Source organism: Rhinolophus sinicus, chromosome 16 (assembly GCF_057876585.1).
Source record: "Rhinolophus sinicus isolate RSI-liver-muscle chromosome 16, RSI-T2T, whole genome shotgun sequence".
Classification (NCBI taxonomy): domain Eukaryota; kingdom Metazoa; phylum Chordata; class Mammalia; order Chiroptera; family Rhinolophidae; genus Rhinolophus; species Rhinolophus sinicus.
The window spans coordinates 21,488,258-21,514,433 of NC_142516.1; the positions used below are offsets into that span (position 1 = coordinate 21,488,258).

At 44.9% G+C, this 26,176-nt stretch overlaps 1 protein-coding gene across 10 annotated transcripts in view; it reads left to right on the forward strand.

Moving 5' to 3' along the window:
* The window catches only part of PTPN3 (protein tyrosine phosphatase non-receptor type 3), a 123,686-nt gene that overhangs the window by 75,428 nt on the left and 22,082 nt on the right, over positions 1 to 26,176 (forward strand). For 8 of the 10 annotated variants that reach the window (XM_088793217.1, XM_074330807.2, XM_074330809.2 and 5 more), the window contains 10 exons: positions 101 to 153; positions 5,835 to 5,955; positions 6,997 to 7,084; positions 10,215 to 10,303; positions 11,463 to 11,526; positions 12,884 to 13,056; positions 16,090 to 16,224; positions 18,302 to 18,478; positions 24,770 to 24,956; positions 25,137 to 25,214. In XM_088793217.1, coding sequence (XP_088649343.1) covers positions 101 to 153; positions 5,835 to 5,955; positions 6,997 to 7,084; positions 10,215 to 10,303; positions 11,463 to 11,526; positions 12,884 to 13,056; positions 16,090 to 16,224; positions 18,302 to 18,478; positions 24,770 to 24,956; positions 25,137 to 25,214 — 1,165 coding nt within the window. Of the gene's footprint in view, positions 1 to 100; positions 154 to 5,834; positions 5,956 to 6,678; positions 6,799 to 6,996; positions 7,085 to 10,214; positions 10,304 to 11,462; positions 11,527 to 12,883; positions 13,057 to 16,089; positions 16,225 to 18,301; positions 18,479 to 24,769; positions 24,957 to 25,136; positions 25,215 to 26,176 lie in introns of those variants that run through there. The other 2 variants (XM_074330808.2, XM_019734197.3) reach the window with 2 other exon arrangements.

Here is a 26,176-nt window from a genome sequence, read left to right on the forward strand (position 1 = left end):
GTGTTTTAATGGTTAACTCAAGAAAGAAAAGACAGGTGATCGATGAGTGTTTCGGGCTGTTGGTTCTTGTGACTTTCCTAATGTGCTTTTCTCCTGACAGGTTGACCTGCCCTCTGAGCTCCGCAGTGGTGCTAGCATCTTATGCAGTACAATGTAAGTCACAAAGGGAGTGTTTCGCAGATGGACAGGTGGTTCTGACCGATGATATCAGATAAGTCGGTCACTGGCCTTTCCTGTTGGACCGAGTCCCTACCCCTCCTCCCCAGGAACGCTGTCGGGCAAGCGTAGCTCTGGTTGTCCAGATAATTCCACTCTGACCCTTATACTCTCCTTCAGCTCAGGGATGGTGGTTAAGGGAAACAGATGAGCTATGGGTGTGAGGTTTTCTCTCAGGGGAGCCCATAAAACAGAAGACACGTATTGCACTTTACGTTTTCCAGAGGCTTCGCTCACGTAATGGATTTGATCTCCATAACAAACCCCAGTGGGGCAAATATTTCCACCAGTCACCTCTTACAGACACAAAACCGAGACCCACCTAAGTTAATGGAATTTGCTGGCGGTCACTCCTGCTGCTTGCTTGATGGCGCTCTATGCACTGCTGGGATCTTAGGAATTTATCTTCAGCGTTTCCATGGATCTGATGGGTTCTATACACAGGAGTCTGTGGCAGCACTGGTCAATAGAAATATGTGAGGTGCATGTATCATTTTAAATTTTCTAGTAACCATATTAAGAAAGTAAAGTGAAACAGATGAGATTAGTTTTAAGATATTTAAATTCAGTATATCCAAACTACGAATATGTAATGGATGTAAAAATTATTAATGAGGTATTTTACTTTTATTTTTATACCAAGTCTTTGAAAACCAGTCAGATTTTACCCTTCCAGCACCTCTCCATTTGGACAAGCCACATTTCAAGTGCTCAATAGCCACATGTGGCTGATGGCTGCCACATTGGATAGAAAGTCCAAATGGACTTTTCCATCAAGGCTGTTTTAAGCTGGAGGAAGAGTCAAACAGCACAATTTTGTTGAGCATATATTGCACATCAGGCCCGGTGGGAGATGCTGGGTGGGCACAGTGCAAAGGTTGCCTAGCCAGATGGAAGGAGCAGTCTCCCACTTTATAGTTACATAGCTGTGTGGTGCCAGCATGGTGCGTCAGCAAGAACTCGCGTAGAGCTGCGTGCTAGCTCAAGACTTAAGAAAGCCCCGCTACCGTCCCCGAAGCCCCACAGCATCTTGGCTGACTGTGGGGTAGCGAGTTAAGAGTGCAAGATGGTCAGGTCACAGAGCAGGTGCTGGCTGAATGCCTCGCCCTACCCTGGCCTCAGAAGAGGCAAAATAGCAAGAGAAGGCTGACAGGGATTCCTCAGGGTGGCCTCGAGTCTGCCTCCTCCCCTAGCAGCGAAGAACAGAAATAAATGGGAGAGATGAAGAGCCCGGTGGCTGGACCTGCCGCGTACCTGCCCACCTGCGTGATACCAGGAAGTAGAAGAGAGGCTTTTACCAGTGACCCTCCTCACTAATGAACACAAGACCCAAGCGTTAGTCTCCCCCTGTAGGCTGCATCTCCTTCTCCCCAATGGGAAACTCAGACGAGGTTGCACAGTGATGGGCCTGGGTAGGTTTGAAAGTTCCCCCCTCCCTGCAACACATCTGGAACAGACCCAGCTATGTCACATCCATCTGGGAAACGGCATGGCCGCCAGTCAGCTGTGTTCTTAGTGATCTCTAGACCTTTTGGACTCCACGTCTGCCAGGCTGGTCAGCTGAGGAGACCAAGCTTCCCGACATCTCAGAGCAAGTTTGGTGTTCACAGCTAGAGCTTCAGGTTTGAGGGGCAGGAACACTATGAGGGACGGAGCTTTGGATGCAGTCAGATTTGATTTAAATTCTGGCTTTTCCATTTGCCACTTAGTGAATCCTGGTTTTCTCACCTGTAAGATGGAGATGACGATGGTGATTATGACAACTTGCAACATGGCTCCAAATAATACATGTGAAGGCGATCTATAACTAGATACTCTTTGTAGTTGGACCCTTGCACTGTTGCTGTTCACCGAGTCAGTGAGAGCCCAGACCTAAGCCATGGCACCTGGGTCTCGGCTCTTCCACTTACATCTGCCTGACCTTGAGCCTCTCCAAGGCTCAGCTTCTTCGTCTGTCAAGTGGGGATGATAACAGTGTCTACTTCATAGGGTTGTAATGAAGACGAAATGAGTTAACACATGTAAAGCTCTTACAGTAGCGCCTGGCACGTCGCAAGTGTTAACCATGACTGTATTTTCATGTCTGCCCAAAAGAAAGCTGAAAGAACTGCCTGTTATAAACATCTATCTTGAGTAAATTTGAAGAATGGGGGGGAAAATCCTCTTCTTAGCTTCAGTAGTCGGGTGCCCCTCTGCAAAAGACTGATAGAATGGGGGCTAAAGAGCATGATCAGTACCTAAAAAGTACAAACAGACTTCAGTGGAAATATTAGTGTGACTGGCATGTAAATAATACCGTGGGCTGTCAGGCAAGCAGTTTCAAGTGCAGATTCTTTATTCCTCCACCCTTAGTAAATATATATATTTTTAACACTTCTCTGTGTATATTTCTATAAGATTAATATTTGGAGATAAAATTGCTGGATCAAAGGGTATGCCTGTATTTTATCTGGTACATTTTGCCAAATTGTCCCGAGAGGGATGCCTAATATGAAGCAAGTCCTATCTGAGCATCAGCTAAAAGCACGTTTTTGTACTAGATGAAAAGTAAAATGATCTGTGGGTGAAACACCTGAAAAGTCTTGGTGGTAGAAGATGGCTGGTGGCCTGTCAAGGGTTTCTGAGGCTCAAAGAATGAAGTTTCTGGAAATACATATTTACTCCAGAATGCCCTCTGAGCCTCTGCCACGTGTGGGTGCTGCACTGGGCTCAGGGTACACAGACAGCACAGCTTCTCTAGGCAAGGGGGCCCACAGCAGCCTGGGGTGGGCCCACGGGAGGAGGCAGAGATGGACGAGCTAGTGCTGGCAGTAAGGATGAGCACAGAGGATGCTCTCCATCTGCCTGGAGGAGAGGGGAGGGAGTCTGGAAAAGCTTCCTAGAGAAGAGCCTCTAAGATCAAGTGGGAGTTGGAGGAATCGCACGTAAAGGGCTTTCCCAGTGGAACAGCTGTACAGCTTGAAATGCCGCATTTGAGTACCTGCAACGTACTCACTCTTTCTTGCAAAATATAAAAAGTAGCCAGAAGAATGCCTGGAACGTAAAAGACGAGGTATTTCCCACATATAAACCCTTACTTCCTTTTCTTTCTGCTACAATTAGCTTTTGCATGTCTTGCTTCCCCAACAACAGAAGAAGGTGGTATAGTAAGTAGTGTGGACTATGGTCGGAGTGTAGGCTCCAAGTCACCAGCTGAACAGCAGTGGGCAGGGCAGTTCCCGTGCTTAAGTCTCAGTTTCCTCATCTGTTTAATGGGAATGAAAGCATTGCCCACCACTGAGTTATCTGGTGGGATAATGTTGAAGTCAACGTGGAAACCACCCTGTGCTTTGCAAATGTTTGCATCTGACCGTTTAACTTTGTTTCCCCCTGGTGGTTAGCACAGGATGTTACACAGAGGAGCCAACCAAGAGTTCAAGGGAAAACCAACCTACAGGGAGGTTTGTCAGTGACTTAACTAAAGCGAGAACCTTGCTGTTCATGTTCCCAGAAAGGCACAGGGTTGGGACCGTTAGCTAATATGGTAGACAACCAAATCGAGATCCAAGAGGATCTCCTGAGCTAATGAAACCAACAGAGGAAAGTTTAATAGGACTCTGCCTTGAGGCTCAGGAAAGTCATTTGCAGCGTTTAGGTACCTTCTGAGGACGTGATCACTCATCAGCAAATGGTCAGCAGCAGCTCGGGCCTGGCAGGCAGGCGGGCTGGTGGAATGGGGCATGGGTCCCCTGGGTCCTGGTCTTGACTGCTGCAAAACAGCTCTGTGATAGGGGCAAGTCCCTTCTCTCTGGATCTTAGTTTCTTCCCCTCTGATGTGTGGAATTTGGATGAAGTGATTCTAAGGCTTGCTTGAGCTTTCCTCCTTGGGGACCCTGTATCAGGGCATCTGAATTACTTCCTGGAAATGCACTGCTGTACGCTTCGCCATGCACAAGCTCATTTGTAAGCCACGCTTGTGCTGCCATCATGCAGCCTTGACACTTGTGTCCAGAGCTTAGCCACATTCGGGGGGCCTTCACGGCCTGTGGTCTGCCCTTGACCAAGTCGGCATGCATAGATCACTTGGCTTTCTGCCCTCTTCCCCTTCCAAAACTGAACTTTGCAGTAACCTCTGTACAAATCCATTCCCAGCATCACCTCCCTGAGCACCGACTATGTGCCATGCCTCGGAGCTAGGCTCCAAAGATGGGACTGACCCACTCCCAGCCCTCAAGAAACAGTGTAAGGAGGAAACTGATCCCTTCATTACAGTGCGGATCTCAGAGCAGCCCTTGGGTGTGATGGCAGCCGAGGGTCAGCAGGGCTGAGTCGATGTAAAGAAAGATACCTGACTTTTCAATTTTGTGATGAAATTCACCTAAGTGGCCACCTGGCTCATCTTCTTTCCTTCTGAGATTGGCCGTGAAACATTACCTCAGCTTTCCCCACCCACTGTCCTTGTGACAAAGGAGTCATTTGATTTAGAAATCTGTGTTGAATGGGTTCTCTAAAACAATCACGAGTCCTCAGAAGCCACCTGGCCTTGAAGCCAGCTGCAGGAAGAATTCATTAAAACCTTTGGAAAGACCTGGGTTCATATTTTTAGGAAAAAGATGAAATAGTCATTTGTGTTTTGTCAAGTAAGTGAAATACTAGATTAATTGCCCATGAGAGCTAGAAGTTTTCTTTCTCACTCCTGTTTTTATACAGATGGAAAAACTAAATGTTGAAGAAGGGAAACACAAGCCAGATCCTTGGTGCCCCAGCATGTTTTCCCAGGCTCTTCAACAGTCCAGACACCCAGATGGTTTGAGTCCTTTGGGCAGCCATGTACACTTGTGCAGGTTGGGCACTGCACAGCTCTCAGGAATACTTTTCACACCATAGATAGCAGGTGGCAGTCAAGGGTCTTTAGGAAGAAGGACCATTTGGACCAGAGACCAGTCTGGGAGTTCCTCTGTAAGGCCCTCTTTGCTTTGCCCGCTGGTCCAAATGACAGCCCAGCATCGGTCTTCCTATCTTGTGACTCCCCTAAGAATGTTTCCTTCTTCCCAAGAACTCTTCCCTCAGCCTTGCCAGGGCCGAGACCCTTCAGCCCCACCCACTCCCCTCCTTCATGTTCCTCCTTCCCTTCCCTCTTCCCCACCCCAGGGCCTCTGTGAACACGTCCTGGTTTCCTTTCTTCCACACTTCCTGAATTCCAGGAAATGGGTCAGCATGACCTCTCTTCTGCCTTCACCCATTTTTTTTAGAGCGGGTTGGTCCAGTGTTATAATAACCTCGAAGTGCTAGAGAGAGAGCGCCTGCACCGTGCTAGGTGCACAGAGTGGCATTTTTCTGCGTGGGTTGGAAACAGATATGGGATTAGAACAGGACATAGATTTGAACAATCTCCCCCTTTCCACCTTGTGTGGCCTCAGGGAGAGAGAATTTGGTTGGAGCACGTGACAGCCTTTAGCCTATAGGGAGGGTTGAAATAATAGATGTGGAATCTGGAGCTCAGGGGAAGTTCAAGTTCACATAGTGGCAGAACTTTTCAGAAGAATATTTCCAATTAATGGTTTTCTTGAGGTGCTATTCATGCTTGTGAATATAGACCCTGTTGAAAAGGCAATTTTCTCCTCATTCTGTCTTCATAGCTCATTTTGGAGACTATAATTCTTCCATTCATCTCCGGGGCTATCTTTCTGATTGCCAGTTTATACCAGATCAGAGCGATGACTTTCTAACGAAGGTGGAATCTCTCCATGAGCAGCACAGGTGAGAGGAGGGATGGGTGGTGTACTGTCAGACCCCATGTCCCCTTGTGTTTAATGGGTTCTCCTTCTTCTGTTCACGAATCCTTTTTCAAGATCTTGGCGGTTGGTGAATCTTTGAGCTGTTATGATAGCATGTAGATTTGGTGTAACTGGCATTTCTGTAAAGTGTAGAATCCAGTAAGAGTTCACAGTGATTTGCTGTGTTCTTTTTCAGAATGTCATTGAAATCAGTTACCTCTTGAAGGAAATGCCCTTTTAAATCTGACTGCTCCACAAATTGACCCTACCAAGCAAACCTTTTAACAGTTTACCACATTCAATAAAATGGGCCATTCCTTCAGGTAGGGTTGAATAGACAGGCAGATGGGTCAGTCTGTAGCCCTCTCTGGCTTCAGGTCATGAAACTACTTCACTTCCTGAAGGGAGCACCAGGTATCCATGGCTGCCTCTGGCCAAGCCTCCACTCCAACAAACATGCCCCATCTGGCCTCTTCTCCCTTGCCTCATCTTAGGTGGCCCGCTGACCAGAAGGCCGGGTCTCGAGGGACCTCACATGCTTGAGAAGGCCATAAAAACAAAGGCCAAGCACCCAGCGTCCCTTCTAAAAGGCACTGCCAATCCTCTCTCCCAGAATTGCTCCCCAGGCAGAAGCCAGCATCCTAAAATAGTACAATGACGTTTGGAAGTTTGAGGCTGCTGCTAACAGGAGAGATAAAGGCAGAAAGGTCTAAAGAGCATGTATTAATTAAGCAGCTTGGAATAAGTAGGACGGGATTTCGACAAGTGACCTGTCTTCTGTCTCTGAATATTGAGAGTCTATCAAATGAGAAGTGTTATTTAATAAGTGAGTTTGCTAAATGAAGTCCTATTCAGTGGGCAAGAAGGAAAACCTGGTTTAGTAGAATTTAGGGTTAAGATGAATAACATAAGGCATTTAATAACTTTATAGTAATGCTATCAAATGTTTCAGATTTTTATTAATTTTAAAAATTGGAGTTAATGTCCTCTATTGGGTGAACTCAACATCTTCTCTCTTCTGTAGTGGGCTGAAACAGTCAGAAGCCGAATCTTGCTTTATCAACATAGCACGGACCCTCGACTTCTATGGAGTGGAACTGCACAGTGGTAGGGTATGTATCCTTGGCGCATTTTGCTTCAAAAAATTATGTTGATTTTTAATTTCTGAAAGTTTGAAAACATCTTCTGAACTCTTGGGGGGAAAAAGACCTTTTTTAGACATTTGAAAGTTTATAAAGTAATATTGAGTTTTGCTGTTTTTTTATCCAATTGTTTTATTCATGTTTGCCTTTGTACTTGAAGACTTTTTTTTTTTTATTGGGGAATATTGGGGAACAGTGCGCTTCTCCAGGGCCCATCAGCTCCAAGTCATTGTCCTTCAATCTAGTTGTGGAGGGTGCAGCTCAGCTCCAAGTCCAGTCACTGTTTTCAATCTTAGTTGCAGGGGGCGCAGCCCACCATCCCATGCGGGAATTGAACCAGCAACCTTGTTGTTGAGAGCTCGTGCTCTAACTGACTGAGCCATCCAGCCGCCCCCCTCCGGAAGCTTAGCCGCAGCTCGTTGTCTTCAGTCTAGTTCTGGAGGGCGCAGCTCACCTGCCCATGTGGGAATTGAACTGGCAACTCTGTTGTTCAGAGCTTGCGCTCTAACCAACTGAGCTATCCGGCTGCCCCAAAGACTTTTTACTTTTGTGGAGTCAGGGGTATTAGAAACAAGGAATTTGTGTATAGCCATTTTATGCTATGGTTAAAGAAGCAAAAATGAGTATAAATCTATTTTCTAAGTAACACTTTCATGAACTAAAATTTTTACTATTTAGTTTCAGTGCTGCTCAAACTACAGCTAATAACTTAAGTATCATTTTTAAAAAATTATGGTATGATTATGAAAATAAAAAAAATATTTTATATTGCTGTGACCTTTTAAACATGATTGACTAATATCTGTCGTCTCCTGAGGAATGTCTATCTGCCAGATACATAACTTATTTATTTCCCACAGTAATGCCATGAGGTAAGTATTATCATTACCCTCGTTTTACAGATGTAGAAACTGATACTCAGGGACTTATCAAAGGTCACATAGCACATAAGTGGTGGCTTTAGTACACGCCCCCAGGGCTGTCTAATTGGTATCTGACCTTTACTTTCTTTACCTGTAATTGACCCACATCATATCAAAGAAACAAATAATTGGTTGAACACATGGTGTGTACTAGCCATGATACCAGATGCTTTTACATGAGACCATAATGTCTCATTTAAAGATTATAGTAACCTTGTGAAATCAGTATTCTTATCCTCCCATTTTACAGATGAGAAAACTGAGGCTCAGGGAAGTTGAGTAAATGATCAAACTTTATATAATACTTTTGCAATTTATAGAATCACTTCCTTCGGTCCCATAACTGGTGGGTGAGTTGTTACATAGGTACTAAAGTAGGAAAATGATACTGGGTCATACAAAATACCAACTTTGGGACTTGGTTGGTAACTTTTATTCCAATTGCAAATCATGTTTTGTCTCTAGTGGAATGTTAAGTTTTATATCGGCCTGAGTTGATCTGTGCTCTCCCCATCCCCAGTGCCCTTTGAGGGTCCTGAGGTCAAATGACTACCTGCCTGGCTGACACCTCCAAGGTATCAGAGGGAGTTAGGTTAGCCCTGGCTATGCTTCATCAACCAAAACCCCCTAAATCTCAAAAACTTGATACCACAAAGTTTCTTGGTAGATCAAAGCCTGCAGTGGGTCCCAGTGACTCTCCAGGGCAGTCTTCTCCATGTAGTGACTTAGCAGTCTTGGCTGCCTCTGTCTTAGAGTGTCACCCACGGAACACATGGCCACGTGCATGTCACAAGGGAAGAGGAAACTAGAGGGTTGCACACCGGCTCTTAAATGATTTGGCTCAGAAGAGACACACCATCGCTCTGACCATAGTACATTGACTAGCACTAGTCACATGGCCCTGCCTTCCACAAGGGGAGCTGGGACGTGTGGGGATGGGCATAGGAATTGAGCAATCAGGAACTGTTCGTGCTGCCAGGATTGAGGTGCAGACTGAAAGACCACAGAACAAAGAGATTCGAGACCCAGGTCACTAGCTCACCCAAACCATTCATTTATTTCCTTATTCTGCACTCAATTTTGATTTCATTTGCTAATTTGTTTTTTTGTTCCACCTGCTTACTATTTCCCTATATTTTAACCCCAGGTATCGTGTTTAAATGCAAGTACTTAGAACCAGATTTGTTTTTCACCTGGTTTTCACCATACACATTTGGTTTTGCTTTAAGCATATGATTTTCAGTTGGGTACCCAATAGTGAATACTCTCCGGATTTTTCCATTCATTATATCGACACTTTCTTTGGTCAATTTTTCTAATTCCCATGTGCACATCACTGTTCAAAAGCTATGTGTCCCAGGCCCTGTTCTACATTATATCCTCTAGTTTCAGCTGGATAAAAACCCTTAGAGGTGGGTTTGATAATTCATATTGTACAAAAGGACAAGTTAAGACTCAGTAGCCCAAAAAAAACACAGCTAGTAAGTGCAAACTGAGTCAAACTCTGCCCCTTCTTTATATTTACAAGTATCTGGTAATAGACGACTCAAGGGAAGGAACTGTTTTATTTTAAAATTTTATCACCTTGTTTCCAAACACACTTACACAGCTTCTAGTCGCTATATCTTCCTTCTGTATCTTCCTTCTGTATCTTTGTCATGGCAATGCCTAGCACACAGGTTCTTAATAAGTGTTGAATTTATTGGATTTATAAGCAATGTTTATTCATTGGATTTAGAGTCAGCAGTTCTACATTTCGTTATAATAGCTAAAGCCTCTTCAGTGAGTTTCGGTGATGGGAGTTGAGAGTTGTATAAAGCTGTGCAGAGGGCGAGACCCTTCTGATTTTAATATGATATCTAATACGGATTGTTGAACACTTAAAATTGAATGTTTATTTCAGTGATTCTGTGGAATGAGTGGGCTTGCCTGGTAACTTTCTAAACTGGTGGAACAGGTGTGGCTGTCAGGCAGCGCGCATTCCCTTTAGAAGAATCTGGTTCTAAGTACTTGGATCTTGAGTATCTGTTAAGAGGGAACTTTTGCCTGTTTTCCATCACGTTTTCTCTTTGGAGCGTCTACATATTGCTATTTATAAAAGTGTGGGTGCTTGAGTTACCACCGGAGGACGTGAGCGTGACCGTAACATACTGAATCTGAGGTCTTCCTTTTTACAGGATCTGCACAATTTAGAGTTAATGATTGGAATTGCTTCCGCGGGCATTGCTGTGTACCGAAAAAACATTTGCACAAGTTTCTATCCTTGGTAAGTGCAGACTAGTTCTCGTTATTTTCTGATTCATGCTTTAAAATATGCTAAACAAAAGTAATCTCACGTCTAATTTTAAACTTTTATTTTCTAAAGAGGGGATAGAGACTTTCTCCCAAGTTTTTACCTCTGACCTCGTATTTGATCCCAATTCAGTGCTTGGGAAACTTAGTTTCTGTTCTTTGCCATCTCCTTCCCCCCACCAGTCGCCCTGTGGTTTGAGATGCTTTATGAAAACGTGGGTAAAATGGCACAAGGCAATTGGAGTTAAGGAATCCTGGGCAGTGCATTGGCCAGGATTCAGAGAACTTTCTCTGGGCAGGAACTGTATTTTCAGTGCAGTTCCTTAGTGAGTAATTGAACTTTTACCAAGTGTTCAGTTCTGGTCTCAAAGTTTGGCGGACCCAAGACGTGAATCCTCACAAGACAACTCCATTGAGGAAGGCAGTGCTGTCCCCACTGTTCAGAAAACTTTGTAGTGGACCACTTGAGAGCACAGCACAGGCTCAGATCCCAGCTCCGAGCATTCCATTGCTCCTGAATGCTTAGGTGATGTCTCGGAGCCTCCATTTCTTCATCTGAAAGCTGGGCACAATAAAGCGTACTTTTCAGGACTGCTGCAAGGCTTCGCTGAGGGACTGCTTGTAAAGCTTTTAGTAGGCAACCTGGTGTATAAAGATGCTCAGTTAATGCTGGCTGTAATAGCGTTGTTATGCAAATAATAGAGAGGCTACTTGACACACAGCTGTGAAGTAACAGGATCTGGGACGTGGATCCAGGTCTGTCTGGCTGCTCTGTCTGTCCTCTTTCTGCAGCTCCACACTGCCCTCAGCTGTCTTCCCCAGGCACACACCAGCTCAGGCGGAGCTGCAGTGTCACAAAAGCAGCTGCCAGGAAAGAGCGCGTTGCCTATGGTTCTTGTTATTTAAAAGCTACATCATAATCCAGTGGCCCTTCTGTGATACTTGGCTTCAGTCAGCTACTTGGTGTTTGGCCGAGGCGATGGGGCCGCCATTCTTTCTACACTGAAATAAACTCTAGGAAGCCGAGTGCCCCCGGTCATCGTGATCAAGGAGTAGAGGACACACATTGGGAGGTGTCAGCTACAGCCCCGCTGATCGCTGAGGTGCTTTTTTTGTGTTTTATTTCTTTTTAGGGTGAACATTCTAAAAATTTCTTTCAAAAGGAAAAAGTTCTTTATACATCAGCGACAGAAACAGGTGAGTTACAGCTACATTTGCTTTGTTTCTTGATGTTAGCCATTTTTCAGCTCTTAGTCCTTCAGCGGGTAAAGGCAGTTTGCCACATGTATTAACAGGGAGGGAAGAGCGTGGCATACAGTGGGGAGAACACGGGAAGTCGGAGCCTGGAGGACCCAGCAGGTCGCTGTATAACTCACCCTGCTTAGCTGGTGGGAGAAGTAACTTGCTTTGAGGTCAGAGATGATGAGTCCAGGTCCTGGGTCATCCCCTTACCAGTGAGGCAGGTTACTTAACCTCCCCGAGCCCGAGTTACCTTATTTATAGAAATGCAGTAACGCCCGCTTCTCAGGGAATCGTGAGGATTAAATGAAAGAGCACTGGGCAAAGCACCTGGCACCGAGCAGAGCAGCAGCAAATGTCACCATGGTCAGTTTCTCCCTTTGATGTGTTTAGAATGCACACTGGCCTTCGGCAGGTCTCCTCAGCGGATCCAAGCTGTCTAGATAACTCAGTTTGGTTCTCCACATGAGGGGAAAAAGACTTAGCAGTGAGGAAACTGAGGCTTCCACAGCTTCTAAGTGGAGGAGCTGGAATTTAAATCAGCGGTGCCTGTTCTTCCCACGACACCACCCTCTGTCTTTTTATGCCACATGTTTTTCACTTACTGTCACCATGTTCATGTCCCAATTTTTCAAAGATACTATGTACTTACCTAAAGTGGCTCCCCACCGCAGTGCATGCTTAGAAATGAGAACACTAAAGCCCAGAACAAACAAGGACTAAAATCTGGGTCTCCTGAGCCCCCAGTGCAAGATTCAGCGTGGCCCCAGAATGCACAAGATGGTAATTTAACATGAAAACAGAAAACTTAAATGCAGGCAGGCTGAAGGTGTAAAGCAAATAAAGTGATTATTCTGTATGAGCACTAGACTTAACTGTGCTTTGTGGAAAGCAAATAGAGAAATCCAAAGTGTTACAGAATTTCTGTTATCTGATAGGTGAAAGAGTCTCCCTCCAGGGGGGGAGAATTTCCCAGAGCTAAATTTTCAAAGGAATGTATCAGGCAGCCCTTATCTGGTTGCTCCAAATGTATCCAACCTAGAAATGTAAGCCCATTGGAAATGAAACTGTTCATGAAGGCCCACAGATACTGATAGGAGTACACTGTGGTCACCTTACTCTGTTAATAAGATGGTGAACAAATCCTGCTCCTGAGCATTCCTGTAACACTGGGTGGTGGCCTGAGGCATTCTGAAGCTGGTTTTCTGCTGTCTGTTGCATCTTCCCTGATTGCCACTGACGTGGAGTAAAACGCCCGGAGCCCTTTCTCCTACATCTATGCAGATGAAATCTCTACTCTGTGTTTTCCTCCCAGACTGAATCCAGGGAACATATTGTGGCCTTCAACATGTTAAATTACCGATCTTGCAAAAACTTGTGGAAATCCTGTGTCGAGCACCACACATTCTTTCAGGCAAAGAAGTTACTACCTCAGGAAAAGAATGTTCTGTCTCAGTACTGGACGCTGGGCTCTAGGAACCCCAAAAAGTGAGTATCCCTTAGTCTCCACACCAGACTGAGATGTAAACATGTCGGGGTCACCACTGGGTGGTGGGCATTCTCAGGGGAAGGGATGCTGTTGCCCCAGGCCCTGGACGGAGCTACAGGAGGATCTGGGCACCGTGGTTGAAAGGTCCCTGGAGGCATCGGTATCTCTTTCCGCACATGCTCAGAGACTACTCACATTCCCATCACTTGTTTCTGCTTTCTCAACTCTGCTGTCCTCAGAGCGCCCAAGCCGCCAGAATTGCAGCTGCTCCCACACCAGGTCACAATAAGGGAAGCATGTGGCAATGACTCAGGGTCACCGTAGTGCCTGGCATATGGGCTTTCTGGCCTGTTGCCACTAAGACTGCTGCTCCCACAGAACATTAATTCCCTAAGATGCTCTGCAATAATGGATGAATGAACAGAAATACAGATTTCCAGAGTCAAGTGACTTTGGGATATGCTATCTATAGCAACCACGAAATAACAGTAATAATTACTGCTAACAGTTATTGACGGCTTACTTTGTACCATGCACATAATTATATTTAATTCTTAAAACAATCCTATGTGTGTACTGTTATCTACAGAAATAATTTTCAAAATATTTAATGAGTAATATGGTGAAAAAAATTAACTTACAAATTTTCGCCTTCTAAGTTAGATTCAAATTCATTCTCTAAATAAACTAATCATGCAATTTATATTTTGGTGTGTTCGTGTGTTCCAAAACTGCCCCCTAAGTATAAGCTGTAGCAGAAATGATCCAATTCTTACAGTTTTTAAATCGTTTATTGGTTTGAATATTGTTTTGTGATTTTGCATTGTTGATGTGGCTGTTTGACTAAATAATGTCTCTGTGTGAGACAGTATCTGATATGTGGGACTTTATCAGCCTATTCTAGTGACTTCCCTATTACATTGATAATCATTTAGTAACATTCTAGATTCAATAAGTAGCAAGTTTCCTATTAGTATCAGTGATAGTATTTATGGTGCTAAATGCTCTCTCTCAGCTTCTGATAAACCAAGAGCAAACAGTTTCAAAGTTTTTTGCTCTTATAATACTCTCTAGTATTATATACATTCAATAGCTCTATTATGGAACAGGTCAAGAGCACAGGTTATTGGAAGGTAGTGTTTACTTAGGTTGGACCAGCCGGCAGGTGGCATAGTGAGCAATTGAAAGCAATGACACTGTTGCCGAGCAGCCCAGGTTCAAATGCTACCTGTGTCACTTTAGTTTTAATTTACTTTGCTGCTTCAATTTCTTCATCTATAAAATGCAGCCTTCATGGGGTTCAGGGGAGAGGAGGTCTGGTTATCCATTGTAGCATGAAAGAGCTACCGCTGTTTTGGTGGCTTAAAGCAACAACCACCTTATAGCTCACGGTTTTGTGGGTCAGGAACTCGGGAAGGCCTTAGCCAGACAATTCTTCCGCTCTGTGTAGTATAGACTGGGGCTTCTCAGTCATCTGCATCTGGTGGCTAGGCGGATCTGAGGGTCCAAGACGACTTCTGTCACATTCCTGGGGCCTTGATAGAAGGATTGGAAGGCTGGACTCACCTGGACCCTCACCATCTCTGTGTTCTCAGGGCCTCTTCGTATAGACTCTCCAGCAGGATAGTTGGATTTCTTATAGAGGCTCAGGGCTCCAAGAGCCTAAGGCAGAAGTGGCTGATTGTCTTAAAGACTAAGCCCAGAACTGGCACCGCTATTCTGGGTCACAGCAGTCACAGGCCAGCCCAGATTCCAGACTCAAAGAAACTGCAGCCATCTTTTAATGTGCCACTGGGGGTCACTTGGGATGTTGGGGCTGGTTCGGGGGCACAGGTCAGCAGTTCTTTACTATAAATGTCAGCTGCAGCACACTGGCAAATTTCAGCCCTCATTGTCTCCATTTGATAGATGCAGAAACTGAGGCTTAGTTTCCGTGACTTGCCAAAGCCTTAGAGATACATCTAAGCAGCTACATATTAGGCCCCCTGAAAGGTGCCACATAAAAGAAACGTGTTCAGTGTTTTGCAAGCGTATAGGACAATGGAACACTTTTGTTTTTCCCCCAAGAGTACCTATTAATAACCTGTGACACATACTTTGGGGAACTGCTACATTAAACCTTTGAATCATCTAGCTTGCTGCCCTCGTTCTGATGCCATGCTCTCAGGCAATGGTAATTTTGTTTCTCATGTAGATACTCCTAGCAACGGTGCTGCCAGCATTTTGATCAGGGTACAAACAGTGTTTCTTATTGTAAATTAGTACATTGATATCCTAGGAGGTGTTTCTTGTGTGTTTGTATTCATTTGGTTTTTCTGCTGTTTTTTGTTGTTGTTATTGTTGTTGTTGTTATTGTTTTCAGGCTGCAAGGAATGTGTAGCATGTTTTAATAAGGTGTTGAAACATTGTTTAAAATTTAGAAATGCCAGAACTGAGTTCCCCTAAACTGGTTTCAAACTCCCATCTTCTCAAGTAGCTCATTCTCCAAGGGGTCTAGATAGCTAAGATTTAAGTTCTCTAGGTACAAATAAAATTTCAGAGGCAACCTTCAGAGTAGCACAAAGAACATGACCTGAAATTCTAAACAGTCTCAGGACTTCCCTCAAAGAGGTATCAGTGACTTACAGGGACAGCTTCTGCTGATAGGATGATGGGAAGCACCTAGAAGGATAGTTAATGTTTGTACTCATGCCAGTGTGAGTCCGGTGAGAATTCCTTGAGCTCACTTGAACTGTATCTCTCTGTTATTCTGAAATTCTTTCTCATCTGGTAAGGCTTGGTTATATTCTGGAAGCAACTTGGTAGCTCGCAGTAGTAAGGACAAGAAAATATCTTCACCAGAAGAGAAAACATCGGGAAAAGCCAGGACAGAAAGGAATCGCTTGTACCCTTGTACTCCTTGGCTGAGGTCGTCAAAGTGTTACCCTCTCATCCGAGAGGGAGTGTGTGTAGTCTGTTTGCTTCACTTACGCTGTAATTTCTTTCATGTTGAACATGTTAGTGTAGAAAGTGAACTGCATCTGGTTTTTCAGGTCTGTAAATAACCAGTATTGCAAAAAGGTGATTGGAGGGATGGTCTGGAACCCAGCCATGCGGAGATCCTTATCTGTGGAGCATTTAGAAACCAAGAGTCTGCCTTCTCGGTCCCCTCCTATTACTCCCAACTGGTATGTTCTTTTTTTGTACTACCCGCTAGTAAGCACTTAACCTCTTTTGAAAATAAAAACTCAATAAATTCCTAAATAGAGATGGCCTACAATCAGAGTCTATATTTGCAGGCTTGGCTGTTGCAGAAGTAACTGTTTTCCTGAGATGCACAGGTCTAGCTAAACATTGTCCTTTGTGTCTAATGCTGGGGTGGTCTTTTAAAAGTTACCTGGTCTAAATAAATTTGAGAACTGCAGCCTACTGAAATGCCCCCCTTGGAATGATATGGCACATTAATGCTCCAACAAGTCCTGTGATAGAGACACATTTCTCTGTATTTAATCTCATGTTTCCTGTTAACATCACACAAAATAAACTTTGGGGAAACCTGATAAAGATACATGATATAACTGAGGTAAGGATGTGTGACCCTGAGCAACAGTAGCAAATAGACACGGGGAAATAGCATGCCGACTTTTATGATGTGGACTTGGCTAAAAGGAAAGAAGTGGCAGTTTGTAGCTGAAAGACCCAGACTCAGATTTTGGCTCTTCTCTTAATTAACAAGTTCCTTTACCTCCCTAGTCTCAGTCTCCCCCTCTGTAAAAGGATTATAAAAATCGCCTCAAGTGAAATACTAATGTACAAGTGCATTAGTAAGCTATAAACACAGGATGAGGTGGAATTATTTATTATAACGTTCCCTAAAGACATCTGGCCATTTTTGCAAATGCCTCCCAAACAGCCAGACAGTAGCAGCAGAAGGGGGAAACCAAGCTGGAAATGGCCCCAGTTCCACGCCGGAAGAAGAGTATGGCTCTCTGTTCATTTCATGAAAGACAGGTGAACCTGTAAATTTTCGAGCAGGGATGTGCTAGGACTAAGGGACCTTGTAAACATAACAGGCAAAAAAGGACTCTTGTGCAGGGCCACTGGGTAAGCACCTCCCCCTGGAGCCACGTGCCCTGGGCAGGGATGCTGATGGTATTTAGTATGAGAAATCTTCACAGGACTGGGTAGATTTGTTGCTTGGCACCAGGTCCATAAGTGGTAAATTTATGCTACGAAGTAGCAGCATAATTTGTCTGAAAGTCTCTTAGGCAGCGATGCCAGGGCCCCAGAGCAGGAGCCCAGGACCGCATCCAGGAGGCCAGCGGGGTTTGATGTTGCCACACCCTTGGCCGGAAGCTCTTATTGCTATTTATAGGTCCTCTCCTGAGGAGTCACGAGCCTTTCTACTCTACTTTGGACACAGTGTTATTGATTATCCAGGCTCAGGGGATTGCGAATAGTGGAGGCCCTGACAGCCCCAAGGAGAAATGGCTAACACGGGGAAGGTGGAAAAACTGAGGGAAAATAGAACTTAGAAAGCTCAACGGCCTGGAATCACCCACTGCAAGAGCCGATGCCCAGGTGCTGCACGCGGCATCCTGAGAACATTGCCTCGTCTGATTCATTCTCAGGAGCAGGTAGGTACAGCTGAGGCGCAGAGAGCAGATGTGACTTGTCTAAAGTCACACAGCTATGGCTGCTAGTGGCAGAACAGGGTGATGCTGTTACATCTCTCTACTACCCCAGACGGGATACATTTTACAAAGCAGACGTTTCCTCTTGGATCAGGTGAAATGCACAGGAAGGGATGTAGTTGAAATAAGGTTTTAGTTTTGCCAAAACTGTACCTTGGCTTCTAGAGCCTGTATTTATGCTGTTCAAAAGAATCAGAAAAATTGTCTGATCAGCAGTCAGTAGTGGCCTATTATTTATGCATTGAGGGCTTGAGTCCTTCCAGAAGAATGACTTACCCTAAATCAACACCCCATGCCTTCCCAAAGGGCATAAACCAATCTCATCTGCCTATTTAGAAAGCTGAGCCTACTGTGGGGGGGGGGGGCTGTACCACTGGCCTGAGAGTGTCAGGGACCCATGTGGCGTTTGTTGGATTCTGGTGTAGTAATGGGTTAACCAGCTCTTAATTTCCATCAGCCTCAGCCAAGGCCTTAGAAAGGTCAGGGCACAAAGTTAGATCACTGATGCCCGATAAAAGTTTTTAAGTGGAATTTGCTTTCAGCGCTTCACACTCCACTTTTTTCTACCCAGGAGAAGTCCTCGGCTCCGGCACGAAATCCGAAAGCCACGGCACTCTTCCGCGGATAACCTCGCCAACGAAATGACCTACATTACCGAAACCGAGGATGTGTTTTACACCTACAAGGGCTCCCTCCCCCCGAAAGACAGCGATTCCGAGATTTCTCAGAACCAAAGCCCACACCGAGAGTAAGAAACTTGTGTTACTCGCTTTCATTTTATCTGCTTGTTTGGGCTGTGGAGGGATTTTCTCAGACCCAGGTGGCGGGTTAAGAGGAGTCAAGGGCTGGAGCCTGCAGCCAGCTCCCTAGAATGCTCTGCTGGGGCGAGAACAGACATCACCCTCCCTTCCCCCACAGGAAGACAAGCTGTGTGCCTGTGGTCTAGGGCTTGCACTTCGGAAGGCCTCCTGCTCTCCCAGTACTTGTTAGCTCTCTTAAATAGTCTCCTCTCCAGTTAGTGAGCAAAGCCGAGTGTAAGTCCTTACACATTCCAGAAATACAGACATGTTAACCGTTGCAGTATTTCTCTAGACTGTCCAGGTTGTACCACCGCCGGTTTCCAGATCACTAGAAACATGCTTATTTTTAGCTCTCCACAGACAGCCTTCTCAGAACCACAGTATGCCCTCAGCGTTTTTGTTTTCTTTTTGGTCTTAATGAATAGATAGTATGAAGAAAAACACATGCATAGAACATCTCTGATTTTTCTGTTCAGTTTTTGTCAAAGACAGTTTGCATTAAATTCTTTTTCATCCCCACTTTCCTTTTTTGAAGATGACCAACTCGTCTCACATCTCAAAGCGGAGGGAGGGGGTGAATCTCTCCTAAAATATTGGTTTGAGTCCTATTATTATTCAATAAGATATATCGAATTCACCAGTCCCCTCTTTGACTTAATTTTCAGGGAGCTCAGAACTCCATGTTACGCTGCATTGAATTAGCTCCCTTGGCCCAGGTTTCTGTTGTAGTCCTTCCTCTTCCTTCCTCGCCTTATTGATGGGTCTTATTTTTTTTCTCTCTTGTTTTAATGAATTCACAGTTCTAGCATATCTATGCATTTTAGAGTAAGCTATCTCAAACCATTTCTTGAAGTGGTCAAGACATAGATCATAAAGAAATAAAATGACGTTTTAAGCTAAAGTACGGTAGGAATGGATCAACTGTTGGGAAGTCAGCCGTGGTCCTTATGTATCCCTTCTGTGAAATCCCATACTATGCGCAAAATACAGAAACATGAGGCCTACGCCAACAGCATAGGGTTAGCAAGGAGGCACTTCAGTTAAGCTGTAAGTTTTTACCACTCTCGCTACTGGTTCCAAGCATTAAATGCATCCTGATTGTACTGGAGCCCTCACAGGTGAATTGCAAATCTTGTTTCCCACTTATGTGTGAGGTTGCTTCCTCTCTTGCTGTCCCTGACCACAGCAAACGTGGTTTCCAGCATATCTGTGTTCTTAACACCTCTAGTTAAAAAATCCCTCTGGTCATTATTTTCTTGTGACCTGAGCTTGGATGATGCTTTTGTTGAAGTGATCACTGTCTCTCACTCCAGCTTGCAGCCCTGTCGAGGCTACCGTGGAAGGATATGAGTTCCGTTGTGTGACACTGGCTTTGCAGTTCTAGAAATACAAGGCTCGAATGCAGGCGTGCATGACTTGAACCAGTTGGAATCTGCAGTGGGGCTCTGGCGCTTTGATGAAAGGGCAGGGTTTAAGGACTGACCAGGGGCTGGGGGGGGGGGGGGGGAGCCCAGTCGCAGCCTGGCGTCCGGTCTTCCTCCTGTGGTTTGCATTCTCATCAGGGAATTGTGGAATATCTTCGCAGTCCAGTACAGAAGCCACTGGCCACACGTGGCTGCTTGAATTTAAGTTTCTTCAAATGAAATTTAAAATTCACTTTCTCAAGCCCCATTTCATGTATGTAATTTCTGGCCCTGCTCACCCCTATGCACTGCACATCAATTCTTTCTGAAACTCCTCCATGAGACCTGTGTCATCCTGGGGCACTTTTTATTTTGCAGCTAAGTGTTAAAAATAGCAAATAATGACGATTCCAAGGCAGCCTTCCTTGTGTGGCTTTGCCAGGTGTACTGGCTGGCGACAGAAGCTCACGGAGTCAAGTTAGCAGCTCATAGAGTCAAGTTAGCAACTCACCAAGGCAAGTTAGCGACTGTGCTTGGAAGGTGGGATGAACAGTTGAAAAATTACAGCCCTCTCCCCGCCCCCACCAACACCTCAGTTAGGTAGGGGACCCCTTCTTGTTGATGGAAAGCCTCCTCCTGCTGGGTCTTCAGAGGCAGCTGGCCTGCCTGAGAGTCTGGGGGCTCTCCATTGCCCAAAGTATAAAGGAAAGCTCTGTATGTGGTAGAAAAAAAAAATACTGTGGTGGTTACTTCAGAGAGCATTTGCAAAATGTTTAAGAAACGCTTGACATGTTTTATACAGCAGATTTATGTCAAGACGCAAAAAGGATTCTGTCAGAGAAATCACATGAATAATATCACAGGCAGCGAGGAGGGTTCCTTTTAGAAAGAAGAATTAAGTGTAATGTTCTGTACCCATTTAAGCAAGAAGAAGAAAGAGGAAGGGAAAGAGTGGGGAGACTTCAGCTATAAACCCAAAGGGGCGAAGCTCAGGGTCTCTGAAATCATCTGAGCTGATGAGTCACCCACCGGTTTGTCCCATATTTATAGCAGCACAGCAAAGTTTGTGATTGTAGTTATGAATCCTTGGCAGTTTGCTTTGTAGGCTGTAGGCTGTTCCTCCCAAGGTTCTCTCAGCCGTTCTGTGGTCCTTTCCTTGCTTCAGAGCAAAGGCCAAAATCTGCAGAGAAGGAGGTTTCCTTTATGACCAAAACAAAAACAAAAACCAACCACCCCCACCACCCAGAGAAATTGGACGGGATATTCCCTAAAGGAAAAATGACTTTGCAGAACAGACTCCAGAGGAAAACAAATTTTAGGGCAGATGTGGGTTGTACGTGGAGAACTTGGCTATTTTTTATTTTTATCATGGTTGTTTTAAATGGGTCCCAGGACGCTCCTTGTGCGTGGGCTCCTCGTGCGTGTTGTCATAATGCCTGTGTCGTGTGCTTGTCTCTTTCTTTGGAGTTTCCTGTTCCACAGGACAGAGGACAGCTGTCACTTTTTATTTCAGAACTTCTGTGCACACAACAATGTGAATGCACTTAATGCTACTACACTTAAAAATGATTAAGATGACAAGTTTTATGTGTGTTTTACTGTTACTAAAAATTTTGTAAAAAAATGATTTCTGTGCATCGATAGGGACTTTGGCAAATGGCTTCTATTCTGTCACACTGTCATAGTGAATGCCTCCTCACCAGTGGCCTGGTCAGAGCTGTGAAACCCTCAGTGGGAGCACAGCTTTGCTGTATTTCACAGGTTTGGGGGGATGGGGGGTAAAGGTCTTTGTAATTTTCTAGGGCTTAGGAAAGAGTGGTAATGGAAGCATCACCTGGGAGTCTTTTTCTCATGTTCAGTCCTGCCACTTTTAATTTCTTTAACATTGCCTCTCTTCAGAGAAGTTAATTCTATCGTGGATTTTGTGTCTGAAACTTGTCCCATTTACAGTTCTGATGCATCTGTTTCCTGAGGGCGAATACCTGTTTGTCTGCCTGTCAGCCTGTCTCTGTCCCTTTATCTCCAGGGCGCTAGGGGTGGTTTGTCTCTCCCCAGCTGCTCTGGCTCCCGGAAGGCAGTGACAGTCCCCCTTCCTCTGACAAGTGACCCCTCCTGGCTCAGAAACAAGCCTCTTCTGCTCCCTCCTCCCCAATCTCCGGCTTCCTCCAGCCACACTGTCTTCTTACTTCGCTCATTCTACTCCTTTCACGGTTATCCCATGGAAGCCTGGCTCTATCCACAGCTCCCCTCATCTCCCTCCTCGCTCAGGAGGCTCTCACTCATGAGCACCTCATGCCCTGCCCCAAGGAGGGAGGAAGCCCTCTCGGTTTGGTGTCTCCACTCGTGGCATCCTGAGCTGCGTCCAGCTGCCACCTTCTCATTGCTTCTCATCATTCGATGTCTTCCTCACCATCTGTTCATCCTCCACGCTGAGCAGAACGTTACTGCCGCCTACAGGGAACGTCTGTATACAGCTGATCAGCCAAAAAAGTATCGTCATGTGTTCAATAAATTGCGATCTAAAACTGACCTCTCCACCCCTACTTAGAAAATAGGATTGGGCACATAATGACTTTGAATATATTCTTGCTAGTTAGTTCTGTGGGCTTTTTTAGATAGACCATTATGTTTTATACTGAAAAAGGAAAATACTTTAAAACGTGATATGACGTAATCCACGCATTCAAAAATCAGAAATTAAATATAATGAATATAAAATATATTAGAATTTTACTAAAATCTGTTCCCTTCTGCTTTGTCAACTTGATCTTCTGGGTTTTACTTACATGCCCTTCCCTTTTTCCATTGCTATCACCCTCCAGAGTCTTCCAGATGTTTGAAGTGTGTTTGCCACTTGCACCTTCTTCATTTTCAAGTTCAGATCCTCCCCTAGAACGTTTGCTAAATCCCTTTTGGCTTGATTTTGTCTAGCAATTGCCACGCAATTAGACTTACACCAGTAGGGGGTGCTCTTGTAAACACTGAAACTTGGCAAAGTTACCCTACTTGGGGGAGTTTTTTTTAGCTTTGTTTTAAGTAAGTTAAAGTCTCATCATTTTCAGTCTGAAAACTTGCCATTAGTATGCAGCTTAAATTCCAAAATATCCTGTCTCTGAAATGTCTTCCCATCCATAACACTCCTTCCTGAGCCAGCAACTTGAAAACCTTAAGGTCAAACTCTTCACTTGCTCCTACCGTGTTGCCCTGAAATAAGACCGAGCCGGACAATCAGCTCTAGCGCGTCTTTTGGAGCAAAAATTAATGTAAGACCCAGTCTTATTTTACTATAAGACCAGGTGTAATATAATATAATATAACATAACATGACATAACATAATATAATACCAGGTCAAACATAATATAATATAGTATAATATACCGGGTCTTATTAATATAATATATGATAGGCTATGATATGATAAATGATATATGATATGATATAACATAATATAATATAATACCGGGTCTTATATTAATTTTTGCTTCAAAAGATGCATTAGAGCTGATTGCCCGGCTAGGCCTTATTTTCGGAGAAATAGGGTAGCCATATTCCTACACTGGTCTGTTCACTGAATTTTTATATTCAAGTAAATTGGGGTTGTGAATCATTCTGTATGAATATGATACAGATTTTACATTTAAAGTAAGCAAATTTGAACTTGCGAGGAAACAGAGAAGCCCTAATTTAATGAAAAATCCATGGATAAGGGCTTGAAATAAAGATTAATAAGAGGCAGCAGCAATTGTCTTTTGTCTGTTTCACTGAATATCTTCATCTGGGAGAGTCTGGAGAACATGAGGAAACCCCCATATTCTGTAGGCTTTTTAAGGCATCTTTTGCTGGGCCTGTGGCTCTGGACGGGGTCTCGTGTGGGTGTGCATGGTGCAGAGAAGTTGAGTGTCCTATACAGTGATGCTGAGATGGTTGATCCCTGTAGCTCTGTGAGGGTAGAGATTGGGGGAGCGCGGGTCCTACCTTTGGAGCAGACTTGGCCTGGCCTGGAGAGGAAAGAGGTGCTCGGGGACTCATGTCCGTCAGACTTCCGCCTGTTAAGTGACGGGGAAACTGAGTGACCGTGGACAAGTCACTCAGCTTCTCTTGACTACAGTTTTCTCATCTGTGAAATGGGAGTTGGACCAGATGACCACAGAGACCTACTGAGTTCTATTAATTTGAATTCTCTAAGACAGCGTTGCCCAATAGAACTTACTGCGATGATAGAAATGTTTTATAACTGTGCTGTCCAGTGCGGGAGCCACTAGCTACAGCTGGCTACTAACCATTTTTGGAATGTGACTGGTACGTTTGAAGACTTACTAATCTGAATTTATGTAAATTTAAATAGCCACATGTGATTACCACATTGGACAGTGCAGCTCTAAGATACATAAGGACCTATATTAGAAAAAAAAAACATACAGTCTCAGTGTGGGCAATTAATAGGGGCACAGGCAAGTAACGCAAACTGGGAGTAGTATAAATTGCCCTGAATATGCCACATTAATCCCATTTCCTTGAGTAGTAGCTGGCACATTTCCCTGTCACCCTTTTAATGTAGCCGGTAAGAGAGCTGAGTTTTCAGCAGCTCCCGAGTCCTCTCTGCCCTCCTGTCCCTTTTCCCCAAAACTAAAGGTGGTGATATTTAGGCCAGCTGGGGCAAGGGCAGCCAGTGAACTCTGGGTGCTGGAGCCCTGAGGTTGACCTTTGAAGCTCTTCTCAGGTTCCAAGGATTCATGTCAACCATGGGATGCCAGGCCTCAACAATCAGTCATGTTTTCACTCTGATAAAATATTAATCCAGTTAATAAAATATCTCCTCCTTCTTCATGATGAAGGAGTCTATCCGAAAACAATCCAGCACCAAGCTGCCTGACCCGGAAGTCATCCGGTTCTGTGTCTCCATCTTCAAATGCTCCAGGCTCCTGCTCCCCAGATGGCGTCGATCAACAGTTGTTGGAAGACTTCCACCGGGTGACCAGAGGGGGCTCCACCGAGGACTCCAGCCAGTACTACTGTGACAAGGTGAGCTCACTCAGCTCCTGCGCCCTGCAGTCGCCAGGTGACCTAGCCAGGTGACCCACCCAGGCTCCCCCACGCGTACGCACCTCCTGGGCAATTAAGTAGTTATGACTAAAAGAAAATATCACCAACCAGTGGAGGAGAGGGAAGGAACATAACTGACCACTTTCCAACCTTTTCCAGAATGATAATGGTGATGGCTACTTAATCTTGATCCGTATTACACCAGATGAAGATGGAAAATTTGGATTTAATCTAAAGGTATGCTGTATGTATTTATAAGGAAGTTTTATGCTCTGTAGATGACAGTTTCGTGTCCATTGGACACGTGCTGCATACTTGAGGGTACATCAGGAAATCGGCTCAGGCCTCAGAATTGGGAGGTTTATTATGGCTGTGGCAGCTTCCTCACACCAAGTGCCTGTTCTGTGCTTGACGGTTGCTCTGCACTTATTTATATCACCTTATTGAGTTCTAAGCAGGGAAGTCGGTATTTTTAAACCCATTGTATAGATGCATATTAAGGCTCAGAGTGATGAAGGCACACAGTGGTCAAGCAGATCTCCCCCTGAAGAGAGGTTATGAAGAGAGCCCCTCAGCATTGCTGAGCTGAGAAGAGAGAACAGCGGTTCTAGTCGCAGAGTCATTTGTGCAGCCATTACCCTCCTCTGCCTGCCTCTAGGCGGGGTCTACAAACTATGGCCTAGGGGCCAAATCCCACCTGTTTTTGTAAATAAAGTTTTTTTGGAACACAGCCACACCCATACATTTACAAATGGTTTATAGCTCCTTTGGCAGTAGGTGGTAGAGTCAAACAATTACAACAGAGCCCTCTGTCCCACAAAGCCCAACATATATGCTCACGGGTCCTTTACAGAAACAGTTTACCAACCTCTGCCCTACAGCACAGTGAGGGCAGGTGGTCTCTGCTGCCCACCCCATAGCGGCCACCATACACGCCTCTCCTGTACCCCAGCAGCCCTGCTCATGAACCTGCTCTCTGAGGTCAAAAGCCGTTGTAGCGTGCGACCTTTTCTGTGGCTTCTGTCTTCTCCACTGAAAACTCGCTCTCCCACAGCACTTAGAGGCTATGATGTTGGACTCCTTTTCCTGGAGACGGTTGCCTTTTTGAAAGGAGCTTGCACATCCAAATGCGCCTGCAGTTCATGGGATGTGGGGACGGCCACGGGAGGCTTCTGAGCAGTCCTCTCGTTAGCCCAATA